This window comes from Physcomitrium patens, chromosome 24, assembly GCF_059467195.1.
Source record: "Physcomitrium patens ecotype Gransden chromosome 24, ASM5946719v1, whole genome shotgun sequence".
Classification (NCBI taxonomy): domain Eukaryota; kingdom Viridiplantae; phylum Streptophyta; class Bryopsida; order Funariales; family Funariaceae; genus Physcomitrium; species Physcomitrium patens.
The window spans coordinates 3,677,476-3,691,014 of record NC_143433.1 but is presented as its reverse complement, the minus strand read 5'-3'; the positions used below and the strand labels follow the sequence as shown (position 1 = coordinate 3,691,014).

Here is a 13,539-nt window from a genome sequence, read left to right as displayed (position 1 = left end):
ACATGGATGAAGTTTGGATGGATGAAACGAAGTGAAGTGAAGTGAAGAAATTCGGTGCCGTTAAATCATGTCCGCTTCGCATTCGATTGTGGCTTTGGGTGTTAGAGTGTGTGTGTGCGCGCGCGCTTGCTAGATGTCAAATTTCTGAAGGAAAAAAGTTGTGATCCTTCCTGGCGAGTGTGATCAAACACCCCCTTCATCGATAGCTCTTGGACGAGAGTGGGTCAAGGAGTTCTGGGTTTTCGCGTTGTGAATAATGGTCGTGTCGTTTGCATGGGAGCTGGAATGTGGGATTTGTTATTGCTTAGTTTGTCCGGAGGGCAGAGTTTGTTGAAATCTGATTGGAGAACTGGGTCTGATTGTTGTACATCATTGTGCCTTTATTTCGGAGACAGCATTCTCCTACAGTGGACCTTGTTGTGGTGTGGAGAGCGAGTTTTTAGATCCGCGTGAAGCGTTCGACCGTGTCGCAGGTGAGTGGTTCGCCCAGTGTACAGAACCTCACCACTGGGTGTCTCTCTATTTCTCTCACTCACTCTTCTGTATTTCTGCAGGACACAATTGCTCAACCCAATCTCGCCTCTCGTCGATTGTGGATTAATTTCCTCTCCTGAAGCAGTTGTCATCTGCTATGTGCTGGAAGGTTCAGTAGCCTTGAACTCTTGCATTGAAATCTCTCTCGAGCGTCAGACACGTTCAACATCCGAAGCATGAAGAAGTTTACGTAGCATTAAATCCTCTGCGAAACTCCGGAAGGAGGTTTTTGAACAGCTCACAATCAATAAATTCTTGACGAGCTTGTTGTTTAATCCCCTTCATTGCCTACATCAGCGACAGAATTCAATACGACTATGTGTGTGAGATGTGTACAACACATACAAAACTGTGCGCACGCGGCGTTAATCCTACCCTTGCCACATCTGCTACAGTTGTGCATTTGTTGAACATAAATTTCTATCCTAGAGCAACCCTAAGGCTCTTGTATATTTTCACAGTAAGTTGACTTCATTTGCTTGTGTTTGCTTCTTCTTACCAGTTGATTACGTTGGTTTGTTAAAATTTCAACGTTTTTAATTGTTGCAAATGTGAGCTACACTGGTTTCTTTTCTTGGTTTATTTCTTTTGCGTTTTCTTGCTGTATGCTGTTAGTGATTAACATGTGCCTTTAATATGAAGCAGGTGAAGTTGTATAATTTCCATGCTAAACACGACATTGATTGTGAAGTGATGAGCAGTTTATTTTTTCTTTTTCTTTTTTTTGAGTACGTGAGTATTTGTGTTTTCTGAAATAATTTGACACAGGATATATTCCTTCAAATCTTCTATAGCATGCTTGCTTAGATATAAATCATTAAAATTCCAAATTGGGCATGGTGCACATGGCTGACAGAAAATAACATAGAATAAAAATAAAACAAGTAATGAGATAACTTAGGAACTGAACAATGTTAATGAAGTTTCATTTTCTTTATCTTGGTGATATTTGGAGTGTGTAAGAAGCATGTGTCCAACTCCAATAAAAGCATCTTCGGTCAGTTACCAAAATGATTTGTTGAACAATACGTTTTTGGAATGATTTTACACTCAACTAAAATCAACAGTAAATCCACGTTTCAAGAAATGGTAAAATTCGGTTTTCAACAATTGGCAAGTAGTGTAATGATCCAGTTAAATATGTTTAATGTAAACTCTTCCGAGAATAGAAACGACAAGGCCAAGCACTAATCCTGCATTCATAAATGGGATTTGTATCAAGGCGTCCAAATCCTTCATGTTTTACCCTACAGGTAGATTCACAAAAAACGATATCAAAGTGTCAATATCATGACAACATATTTTGCTCTCAAGAAAGTATGAAATGGTGTTGAGGGAAGTTTACGTCAGCTCTGAGGAAGTTACAAAACGTTTACCGCACTCACATAAAGCCCATCAATAAAATGCGGGGAACAAAAGCAACTAGTGTGACGCCACCGATTCAGTGATCTTCCCCCACGAAGGTCCATCTTCCCACTCTGCACCACACAGTATAAATAGTTTGTGTATTCAGCGACCGAGCAGTATAAGGGACTTGGATCGTAAGCAAAAACAGAAACGAGAAAAATAAAGATAAAATCACCTTTCTCCATTGGAGGCAACAACTGAACACTACAAATACCTACACAGATTGCAAGCTGGAGCTACAGATGAACAATGACTTAGATCTGTTTCAACACTTACTTCTGGCAGCCTCATCTATGTAAGGACCATTCATGATGTTCAGAATAGTGCAGGCGTCAGTATACTCCAAGTTCGGGAGAAGCTTCGGGGTCAAGAGAAAGCATCTGAAACAACAAGTTCAACTTATTATCTACATGTATAATATTGGAGAACACTGATATCTCAGTGGTAATAGAACCTCTAACTTGCACGGACAAACCAGCTCAGGTTTCGGGTTTGACAAGCTGATTGGCTCTCAACTTGTCACAGATGTGTTTATCATGAATAACCCAGGAATGTATTGGTTGAGAACAGTATAAGCTTAGGTTGGCCGTTTCACATGCAAACAGAGAGCTCAACTTACTGCGGAGTGTTCATCTGACTGGCAGCCCTCACAAGCTGTTGAAACATCTTTCGTTCGTTTTGTGGGTCCATACCTACAGGTGTATACAAACCCAAATCAATTCGAACAGTTCCGATGAGCACTTCTCAAACTTCTCAAAATTCGAACAGTTCCGATGAGAACTTCTCAAACTTCACTTGATTGTTTCAAATGAAGCATCCAGCGATTAAGATATACAACTTCTACATACTTTGCGTGCACAACAAATTTTTCATATCACTTGTACCAATAATTGCATTAACATATTCTTCGAATAAACCCAAGTGAGCAGAGTCTGCTGAGAGAAAATTACCCTGATTGATCTCATCCACCACACGAAAGGGGCAGTGTGTCAGATCTTGAAGGGAGACGAGGTACAGTATTGTCGATACTGAGCGTTCCTGATAAAACAAACCGACTTCTCAGCATAACACTCGGATATGCACAATCAGTTACACACAATTTGAGCATTCAAAATACAATCGGTGTTTTACATCATACTTGAAAGTGTGGGTAAGTTTCAAGAAAGTTAAGATCTGCTTAGTAACCGAGAAGTAAGTAGGCGAAACTCGTGCAACTAAATCTGATTACAAAGTAAAAGTACTTACCCCTCCGGATTGGTGGTGAGCACTTAGCACCTGCAGCTCTCCCGTCTCCCTGATCGCGTGAGAAGAGAAATTACCATAATGGGTCAACGTTACATTCGAAAAATTTGAACCATCATGCATGATGAAAGCACTCTACGAAGAGATTGATAAAGCGTATTACCTGAATTTTACTTTGATTAGAATGCCATACTTGTCGAAGTCAGTGCCATGCTCATCTGCAGTAGAGACGAGTGCTTCAGCACGGATAATACTGCCAGATTGAAATGCCGACAATTTCTATCCATTTAACAAACCTCATATCAAAGCTACTAATACTAGACAACAAATTTAAACCGCTGCTGCATACCACAAGCTGTTGTGTCGTAAGCACAGTGGAAACTTACCCAGTGAGACCTCCCCTGCAACGGCCATTTCCCTGAAGTTATGGCCAAAAGTATCATTGATCTTGGTTACGAGGGTGCGAAGTGTTGGGAGCCACTTGGCCTGTCACGTGCAGCCAGAAAATCGGGTTGTTTTCACTTCATACAGTTCCGGAGGACTTTTACAATGAAATGTGCTAACCTAGACCCTTACAGACCAATGACAATGTGAGTAAAGAAATTTACCTTGACGGAGTCAATTTCTGATAAGCAATCTTGAAGTTGTGCCCTTTCAGTGCCTAAATCATCTTCCAAATTTTCAATCTGTTGATTGCATGACATCATTCAGAAACTTCTTGAGAGGATACAAGGAGCTATCAAAAGATCTTTATCTCTAAAATTTATTAAAAACCCAATAAGTGACATGTAAGAAGATTGTGAACCTGCTTGCACCGCCTCTCATATTCCTCGAGAACACCCGGATTGTTACAGAGCACAGCATTTGCCTCAGCTAATGTGTCACTGATTAAGTATTCAAGGTCTTCTACTGTGTCAGGCATCTGCATAAGACCATAGGTTTCCCGACATGACTTTAGACCTCAACCTAGCAACGTAACACCAACTCTTTTTTTTTTTTTTTTTTTTTCTTGTAAACAAGTAATAGTTTCAGACAAACTTAAACAACATGATGAAGAGCGTCACCTTCTGAGTACCACTCAGTAGGTAAGAAATCTGTTAATACTACCAACAAACCTAATAAGCTTCCAAGATAGACTCGAGTAACTCGTAATTCGACTGTAGAGTAAGAAGTACACGAGATCTCCTATGACTTAGGTTGCATACCTCTCTAAACATGTTTTGAAGCTCATTCGTGATTGCAGCGACTTGCTCTGCAGCTCTTTTGGCGTTTTCCAATTGTTGTCGACACCTTCCTGTTTCCATTTTACCTGCAAAACATCTTCACAAGTAAATTGCAAAAACATGAAGCCAGGAGACGTGTCTGGTTTGCGATGATTCCAGAATTATATGTGTAATAGATTTTGAACTATGCGAAAAAATCGTGATTCTCATCTCGATAGAGAACCTGAAAAACCAAGGGACTACACTTTTTACATTCAAAACTGGTTTGTTGATAAATATTGGTGCATGTTGAGATCCATAATAAAATTGATTCATTTTCTTACTGTCGTCATATTCCCTCTGATACTGTAAAGCAAGCTGTTCGTGACTCTTGAGTTCCCTTTCCTGTTCCCTAACCTGTGCCCATCGTCAAAACAAGACTGGTAAGTGAAAGCTCATCACGTCATTCCGCGGAAGGATTAGACATTCATTTTGCAGTCATCAGCTTGTGGACCGCACACTGAAGTCTCGTACTCCTCCACACCAACATAGAATTATGCAGTGGTTCAGAACACTCGATAACACCACAACAAGTGAACAAACCTCTCTACAATCCATTGGAGACATCACTGCATGACCTAAGACATTCCAGATCTTTCAAAGAAGACCAGTTATTTTCTGAAAGAAAAATGAAGGTAACCAAAGCACAATCTAAAATCCATCTTTTTCTCCAATCGATTTTCCAAGAGTAACACAAAGAAGTTCGTTCGAGTTTCTGATGAGAAAGTTAAGAAAAACACCTTCAGGTCTATTTCGGCTGAAGCGAGCTGTTCAAATATAAGTTGAATTTGATTTTTTGCATACTCCTTTACAACGTCCTGCGCAACCGAATCCAGCAATTCTCAGCAATAAAGATGTAATTATGAGGCCTGTACGCTCTCTTAGTTAAGTCAAACATTAAAGCACCAAATCGCCATGGCGATCATCCCCCATGACATGCTTATGTACATTATAATCAGTTACTTATTTACATATTTTTATAGAAAATGAAAGCACAAAACATTAAAAATCCGACAGTGTTTGAAAAAAACTTAATATAGGAGGTAAAGTGAAAGTACCTTTAACTTCAACACATTCTTCTTTCGCTCCTGGTTTAATTTAGTGATTTCCGCACGTAGTTTCTCTTCAGCACTTTTGCAGTCCTCCGCGTGAATGGACTCCAATTTCCTTCTCCGCTGGTCTAAATAAAAGCTCAAAATAGAATGAGATTTAGTAAAGATTAAAGTTCTCGAAACATGCTACCTTCCATGAAGATGATACAGAAAATGACCAGATTTCTGGTGACACATAAACCTGACGTTTGAAAAGAACTGGTAGAAATGCAGTGGTGCTCAAAAGGTACATGCACTAGTGCCGTTATGAACATCTAAACCATCGCGAATCCCCAATCTGAAATTTAATGACTTTTATGTTACGATTTGCTGTTGACAACGGATAAAAGAAAGTAGCTAACCTATTCGAGAAGTCATGTCAGCACGCTTCTTTTTCTCCAGCTTCATTTTGTTGAAGATCTCCTCCTGTTTGCACAATTGATCACACTCTTTAATTAGCAATATGTATCATTTCATGTGATCATCGGTAGTCATTCACTTGAGGAATCTGAGGGGAATACATCATGATTCTCCCCCTAATTCGCAATGTCATCCACCAAAAATTACATGAAGGAATGAACATCCAGGTACTAGAAAAACATGAACAGGTAAATCGTGAAAAGGTTTGAACCATTGACAATTACCAATTCCCACCTCCAAACATTGTCCAACTGAAAAAGCTCCGAAAATTTCTCATCCAAAGTAATTATAAACGACTTGCAACCATGTGACAAGTATTAATGCCGTTGGACAAAGATAATATTCATTACGTTCTAAAACATCTGAATACACAAATTGTGTGAAACTTTCTTACCCGCTGCTTGTGAAGAGCTGCAGCTTCATCTTCAAGAGTACGAATGTCGCTATCGATCTTTCGACCCTCCTGCCCAAGTTGTTCAAGTTCTTTTTCAACAACTTCTAGCTGGCTCTCGAGATCATTCTTTTTCCTCGTGTCAATATCTATGGATCACAAAATCGAAATGGTTCCGAGAAGTCAGCATAACCCACCAAGGCATAACACTTGAGCAGGAAATGCTTTCGCTTGAAAAATCCAATGGAACGTCTCCAAAGCATGGATGAATAGCACTAGGTCACAATACAACGAGCATAGGCGCGTCTACCTCACACATACTAAAGTGGTGTTTATCAATGAGGAAGAAGCAACAGCTAGTTCTTACAGTAGAAACTTTATGCATCATCTTATTACACATGCTAAAAGAAACAAGCACCAATGAGCTCTGGGCAAAAGAGTAACAGGCACGGGAGTGTACTTTGTGAAAACAACCGACTTGCCCGAACTGCAGTGACACTTGCAGAAACTTGAGACCCATACAAAGATCTATTCCATCGATAGTGATTCTCAGGAGTCCACAAATCGTTCACTCCCAAGGCATTTGCTTCGTCTGCTCTGGCATTCGCTTGTGACGTTCCAATGAACTGGATTGAACAACAAAATAGAAAATATAAAGATTAACAGCATATTTTAGTCCATCATCTTTTAAATGTTAACATAGTGAAAAATATTCAATAAGTCGTGAAGACACTTTCTCCAGTAGATCAGAACTTGAAAATTGGCCAAATGAGAACATGCGGTTTACTCACAGAATAGTCAAGAGCAGCCTGTCCATTGAGAACATGCTTGATAACTGGGGGAGCAGATACAACCTCATCAAGCCGTGCGGTAATACCCATTTCTTGCATCTGATGCCTCAAGGGGCAGTACAAATGTCAGAAACATTGAAAGTGTCAACAAAATGTGTATGAATGTGTATGCCACATAAGGTGTATATAACAACAGAGAGGAAAACGCCTATTATCATACATTGCAACAAATTAAAACTGCACACAGCAATCAAAAAATCCATTCAACGGAAAGATGATCAGCAAATTCTAAATTATTGCTGAAGTACACAGGGTTACGCTTCCAAGTATACTAGTACTAGAGGCTAACATTCATCATCAGCTACAATATCAAGTGCGACAACAATGTACGCAGAACGTAATTCACTTCACATACGTAAAGCAGATCATGTCTACTCAATGCGCTTCATTCGGTCCGAGTGCCAAGTTGCATTTTAGAAATGATGTCTCACGACAACGTGGCTTACACTGTAATTACAGTTCACCTAATACTAAGATCTAAAGAAACTACACACGAAACCATAACATGAATATCCCTTCACCCATACTCTACTTTTCATAATACAGTTATGCATCACGACAGCCATCTCGACTTGTTAAATAGTAACCTCACCTGGGGTGTAACAGCAGGTGCATTACGTTGACTGAGATCTTTTGCATTGATAATAGGAACCTCCATACCCTCGAGATTCTTTTGAAGGTAATCTCTATCACGATCATCTTGAGATATAAATGCCTGCAAACGTTGTCGTCAGCTTCGAAACAAATGCCAATAAAAACGAAAGATCAGAACATAGAACTTCTTCAAACACGCGTTAAAACCACACGAAGAACGTTACCTTCCAAATGTATCTAGGAACATGATTTTCCACGTACTTTGCATGCTCCATGTTTGCTATATTTATCTGGATGTATTCATATCAACCAGTCCAACATTATGTTTGGTCCATACAGCAACCAAGATCATCAAAACAAGAGTTCATGTATCTAATATAAAATACGAACTGAACCAGGACTTTCAGGTCCAGAATTCTGTTGTATGCAGAAAAGACCAAAAACTTTGAGCGAGATACTTTCGAAATTACTAATATATACTACATTGAGGTATGAAATCCAAGAGACAACATTCTGACGAGCCCACTTAGTAACATTAAATTAAGGTAGATATATGTATTCAAAGAATCGATATACCTCAAGTAGAACAGGGCCATAAACGTCATTTTGGAATTCGTTGCGATGACTCTGGACCCAATTGTGAGCATCAACCACCCCTCGAGCACCAGAATCTTTTAAAGCTTGGAGAAGACGGTTCTTTACATTGTCTATTTCTGCTATTCTGTCGTTCAAAAGCATTTCTCATGCCACAACTTACTCCCATTAGAACTTCAGACATCACGCAACACTCACAAAGGTCAAAGAGACCTCAAGAAACACCTCGAATTTAACAGTGACTGGTAACACAAAAAGTAAAACTCTCTTAAGTTCCAAGCTTTTGAATCAATCAACATGTAGGTGAAAACCACCTGCGAGTAATTTGATCACGTTGTTGTTGTTTCTGAGAGTAAAGTTGTTGTTTTTCCCCTCTCTGATTCTTCCTCTCTATCATCCCAAGTTCAAACTCCCGGATTCGGTTCCCGATTTCTTGCTGCAACATCAAGAAAAAATTGCAGAAGTGAAGAAATCAGTGGTTCATCCGCTCAACATAAATGGCCACTCATAATTGCTTACTTGCACCATAATGTCTTCCTGATTAAACAAACAGTACAATCACAGTATGTATACACCAAGAACAATATATCATGATTCCCAAGGTCCTGTTGGCAATGAACTTTGCTTAGACTATCAGGTGATAACCCAACATGACTACCGCCAAACTCATCGTCGTGCGAATGGGATCTGATCATGTACTAAATAACTTTTACAAATCCAGAAAATCCCGGAGGCAACGCATCAACTCATTGGAAAAAGTGATGATTCAATGGACTTAAAAACCGTGCGAGACGGACAAAGATATCATAACTTTACGAATACACAACAACAATCTATTTCAAAATTCTGCGAAATGCTTACGAGTTCTTGTTTTGGAGGTTCATAATCAGGCAGATCAGCTAGCTCTGCTTCAGCAGTTGCAAGGTCTCTGGTAGCTGCAACAATTTTTTCTTTCCGAATGCTCTCTCTTTTGTTAACTTCCACAATTTCCCTATTCTTCGCTCGAACTTGTTCTCCCTGCAGATTGTAGCAGGCCGAAGCCATGTCTAAATTTTAGCATTTCGGTAGATAATAGCAACAGGATGTTAACTGAACCAACTTCTTAAAAACAAGATCATTCTGATAGGTGTACCATTTTACTCTCATTCTCTATCATCTGCCGTCTATGAGACTCCAATCGATCATGTTGTTGTTGTAACTTCCTTATGGTTGATTCAATATCAGACCTCTTCTTCCTCCATTCCCTGTAAAATACAAACAGGACATCTCAAATTGTCACCACTGAAGGAGTAAAAGCCTGTTGATACTGAACAGAAAATTTAAATCGATCTGACGTGGAAAAGTGAATAGTATTTGCAGTCCTTAGTAATGGTTGTGTCAAGAACAGATAGCAGATGCACAGATCTTGATAACAGCTTTCCAGCCACCGTAAACATTCTGTTATGTGCAAGATCCTTTTCAAAATTTGAAATTGAAAGGGCATACTCCAAAGTAAGATCGAATCAAGAAACAAAGAGGAAAAGTCTTACTCCGCTGGTTTCTTTAGACGATTTGTTGTCTCAGCTGCTTCATTAAGCAGACGCTTGGCGTTTCGCTCCTTGTCTTTTGCCTCCAATAAAAGCGCTTTCTTCTGCTCGTACTTCAACCAAGGTAGCTTTTTCTTGAGGTTCTCAGCCTGAACAGCGAGAAAGATTACTTAATGTAAATACGGAACAAAGGTGTAATATGAGAAATTAATGCGACTGAATAATAGTGTAACCCGTGTTGGGACTTCCATCCATATCTGTAGAAGGAACGAATGTCCCTTGCCCACAGAACTAAGCAGGAACTTCACATAAAGACCATTAGATCAGTGTTATGAAACTAACTTTTTCCAATAAGCTTTTGCGCTCTTGAAGGCGTCGCACGTCCTTCTCCAAGTCTGCGTTATTTGCTTTCAGATTGGCCAAAACTGATTCGCGCTGTTTCAAACTCTGAGAAAAGATTCGACCAGATTATCACGCATGCAACTCTTTATATACAGCAAAAGCTGTAACAATTTACCATGAGCGTATGTGACATCTAGAGCCAAGGACAAAAAGTACCTATCCAAAGTCTAGGATTCCTTTCGAAAGCAGTCTTAAGGACTGACAAGGTTTACAATACCGCTAACCACAAGCAAAACAAAACTTCTCTAAGTGAAGATCTGACGCTCAGCAGAAGATGCCTACTTTAAAGGATACTCACTGTCTCAATTTTTTTCAAGTCAGCATTTTTCTTAATAAGAGTCAGATGTTGTGTCGACAATTCCGGATCTCCAACTGCTTTCTCAGTTTCCTCCAAAAGTTGAATGGGGGTCATCTTAGCAAATTCACACACCCTGTCCTGAGGAAGAAACTGGAAGACAATCAACACAAAATAGAAACATGAAATCAGAAAATCTTAAATACCGAAATCAATGATAAAAATAAATACTTAAGACCCCAGAACGCTAGTATTTTAAAGTGAACCATGAAAAATAATTGACTTCCTTACTCCCCTGAGTACAGTCACTACATCCGTCTTAGATCAGCACCGAGCTCACATCAACATAAAAGAAGGTAAGGTAATTTACAGAATTAACATACATTGATAGAGAAACATTGAGATGCTGCAGATCAATAAAGTGGTTCAAAACCTGAGTAAGATTGTTGACTTGAATGTTGAATCTAGCAACAACCTCCTGAATTTCTTTCTTTGTGACCGAGTGGATGCTCTTATTCTCTGCAGTAGCAAAAGTGCAATCCCATAACAAACTTAAATTCTCAGAAAATTGACTTCAAATGATTTCACGAATGTTGAACAGACACTAAAGCATTAACACAAACTTGAGAGACGAGACGATACCTTCAAGAAGCCATTCAGACTTGTTTTGTTTGTTGATTTTGCGAGTGATGGAGATCTTTTTATCAGGATTCTGATCCTGCAAGGTAATTTTAATCGACCCTGACACCTCTCCTCGCTTCACATAATCCCCAATACTTGTAGCACGGCCAAGCAGCTGCACAGGGAGGAAACATCATCAATCGTCCGCTTCATTCTTAACACGACCGAACTGACCTGTCAAGTATCTCTGAGTTTTCTTTTACTGCAAACAGTCCAGTATCCAGAAGGTTCTATACGAGGAACGAGTATTGCACATTAGCTTTTATGAAGCAAAAAATATCAATGTAGCTTTGAAACTGGAATGGAAGTATGAATGATTTTAATCCATACAGCAGCATAAGAGGGATAGGAAGGAGACAAGACCATACCGAAGGTTCTCCAGCGAGACCGATACCAATTGCACAGACCAGAGAACTTTTGCCTGTGCCATTGGGACCTATGACAAGATTCAAACGCGCCCCTGGTTTTGATTTCAAATACGTATATGTCATGAAATTGTGAACCTCAATTTCTGTGATGTTCCCAGGAAGGAACTCATCTCCAGCTCTGTTCCAAGTACACAATGCATGAATCGACTGATACAGTAAGCAGCCAAAATACTGGATGCATCAAGGACAAAGCCCAGGAACCAGCAAGGGACAGGAAATTACAAGCTATGAAGAGCAAAATCTTTTAACACGAGATGGGGTTCACTAGAACAAGGAACGTCAGCTAAGAAGTCAGAACGTAACTCAGAAAGGAAAAAAGATGATTATGTGCTATGGTTGATTTAAAGTTATATCCTGATATAATCAGAAATTGTCACACGAAGATTTAAACAATCAGTTTCCACGTTGACGGACTAAAATTTCTGCTTAAGTGCTGCAAATGTACTGATAAGAAGTTCTAAACCTTCGAATTATCCAGAACAGAAACCAATCAGAAAAAAATGAACCAATTGGATTCCACAATAATTACAAATTCTTCGGACATTGCATTTCTCCACCTCTCACTGCGTCGACATGCTCTCAAAGAACTCCCGGTAACCGCAGGAATCTATAATTCAACTCACTCGCACCTCTCTACCATATAAATATAAATGTGAATAGATGGATCAACCAGACGAAATTGTGGCTCCTATCAACAGATGCATCTCCGTTTAACTCCCATATCACTTCCCCTTGCTTCAAGCTATTTCTGGAAAGTTCGGAGCATGTTAAGATTGCCTGTGGCTCGAGTAATGTGTCCCGCCACTCAGTCATTACCCTCGAAAATCATAACTGTCCGAAATTTCTGTCCCACCAGTAGCAAACCCTCTCTCGAGTAATGTGGTTCTCTTCCCCGGCACAAATCGATTTATCATATATGCCACAAAAGCATGTAGAATCTAATTACAGCTGAAACGCTAATCCAACGAACTGACACAAATGCCACCAAATACTACAATCTCCACATGCACAACTCGACAACAAACTGAACTGAACCTGATAGCGCTCGTCCTCGCCCGCTTCGAACTTCGTGAATCCAACGGAATTGGCCGCTTGCGATCCGACGACATCGTACCCGCTCGACCCGACACAAAAGGGCGTAGAATTTGTAGCCGCAGCTCCAAATGGCTCTCAATTCATCGCACGAACATCCACTTCGACGTATTCAACTCATAGCGACACAAAATTCTGCAAAAAATTGCCTCACCCTGTCCTCTTCCAATTACAGCCATCTACGGCAGGATGCAATGACTCCCTCTACACACTTCAAAAACAACCTAAGTTTCTCAAAAAGAAATGTCACCAAATAAACAATAAAAAACAGACCAAAATGACAGACCAAAAAAATAAAAAATTACATAAAAAATAAAACCTAGGCTCTCTCTAAGAAACTTGGAAGAGACAACAGGCCTCGTGCAGAAGCACAAGTATGATCATTCAATAACGCCATGGCGACAATTGAGAAACCTCCTAGTCACGCAACAGCAATTCATCACGAGAGCATTGAAAGCTTGCGCTGGAAATTTTCGTCGCATTGTTTATCGTTCGCCTTCTTAAAAGCTTAAACGAACTTCTACAAATGGACGACGTTCCGATTTCACCGTCGAGTCCTTCAGAGCTTCGTCGGATCTTACAGTTTGTCGTTCCAATCGAGGCTCGCCGCCCACTGAAGTCCAAGGGCGAATTGCCTTTGAGGTATGAACCTGAAGGTGCGCGGGGGTATCGATACAGGGTAGCTTAGCACGGAAAGGTTATCAAGGGGTATCAATAGTACCTACGTAT

At 40.0% G+C, this 13,539-nt stretch overlaps 1 protein-coding gene and 1 long non-coding RNA gene across 3 annotated transcripts; one reads left to right on the top strand and one right to left on the bottom strand.

Moving 5' to 3' along the window:
• The first annotated feature begins 76 nt into the window (after positions 1-76).
• Positions 77-1,032, top strand: LOC149986358 (uncharacterized). Its single transcript, XR_016500472.1, has 2 exons — positions 77-473; positions 555-1,032. It is a non-coding gene; the product is annotated as an uncharacterized LOC149986358 (long non-coding RNA).
• A 620-nt stretch (positions 1,033-1,652) lies between these two features.
• LOC112276820 (structural maintenance of chromosomes protein 5) lies at positions 1,653-13,281 on the bottom strand. 2 transcript variants are annotated; one of them, XM_024508548.2, is made up of 31 exons: positions 12,754-13,281; positions 11,659-11,836; positions 11,252-11,405; positions 11,043-11,128; positions 10,613-10,762; positions 10,255-10,359; positions 9,916-10,061; positions 9,519-9,630; positions 9,248-9,403; positions 8,701-8,822; positions 8,369-8,513; positions 8,017-8,082; positions 7,791-7,913; positions 7,139-7,237; positions 6,808-6,973; positions 6,351-6,496; positions 5,899-5,962; positions 5,504-5,625; positions 5,186-5,263; positions 4,730-4,802; positions 4,389-4,492; positions 3,989-4,105; positions 3,792-3,869; positions 3,570-3,669; positions 3,347-3,401; positions 3,187-3,235; positions 2,892-2,979; positions 2,561-2,633; positions 2,218-2,321; positions 1,920-2,012; positions 1,653-1,781 (listed from the first exon to the last, which is right to left on the bottom strand). In XM_024508548.2, exons 1-30 carry the CDS (start codon positions 12,825-12,827, stop codon positions 1,957-1,959), a joined length of 3,189 nt encoding a protein of 1,062 aa, XP_024364316.1. In that variant the 5' UTR covers positions 12,828-13,281; the 3' UTR covers positions 1,653-1,781; positions 1,920-1,956. The 2 variants fall into 2 exon arrangements, with proteins under 2 accessions (XP_024364316.1, XP_024364315.1); XM_024508547.2 differs by having other exon boundaries at positions 1,653-2,012.
• Positions 13,282-13,539: the final 258 nt, after the last annotated feature.

Bases quoted from the DNA above. Each gene is read 5' to 3' on its own strand.
- LOC112276820 (XM_024508547.2), bottom strand. From the start codon at position 12,827: ATGTCGTCGGATCGCAAGCGGCCAATTCCGTTGGATTCACGAAGTTCG. The intron at 11,837-12,753 runs GTTCAGTTCAGT...TACTTGGAACAG, and splicing joins GCGAGGACGAGCGCTATCAG to AGCTGGAGATGAGTTCCTTC. The intron at 2,634-2,891 runs GTAATTTTCTCT...ATACACCTGTAG, and splicing joins GGTGGATGAGATCAATCAGG to GTATGGACCCACAAAACGAA.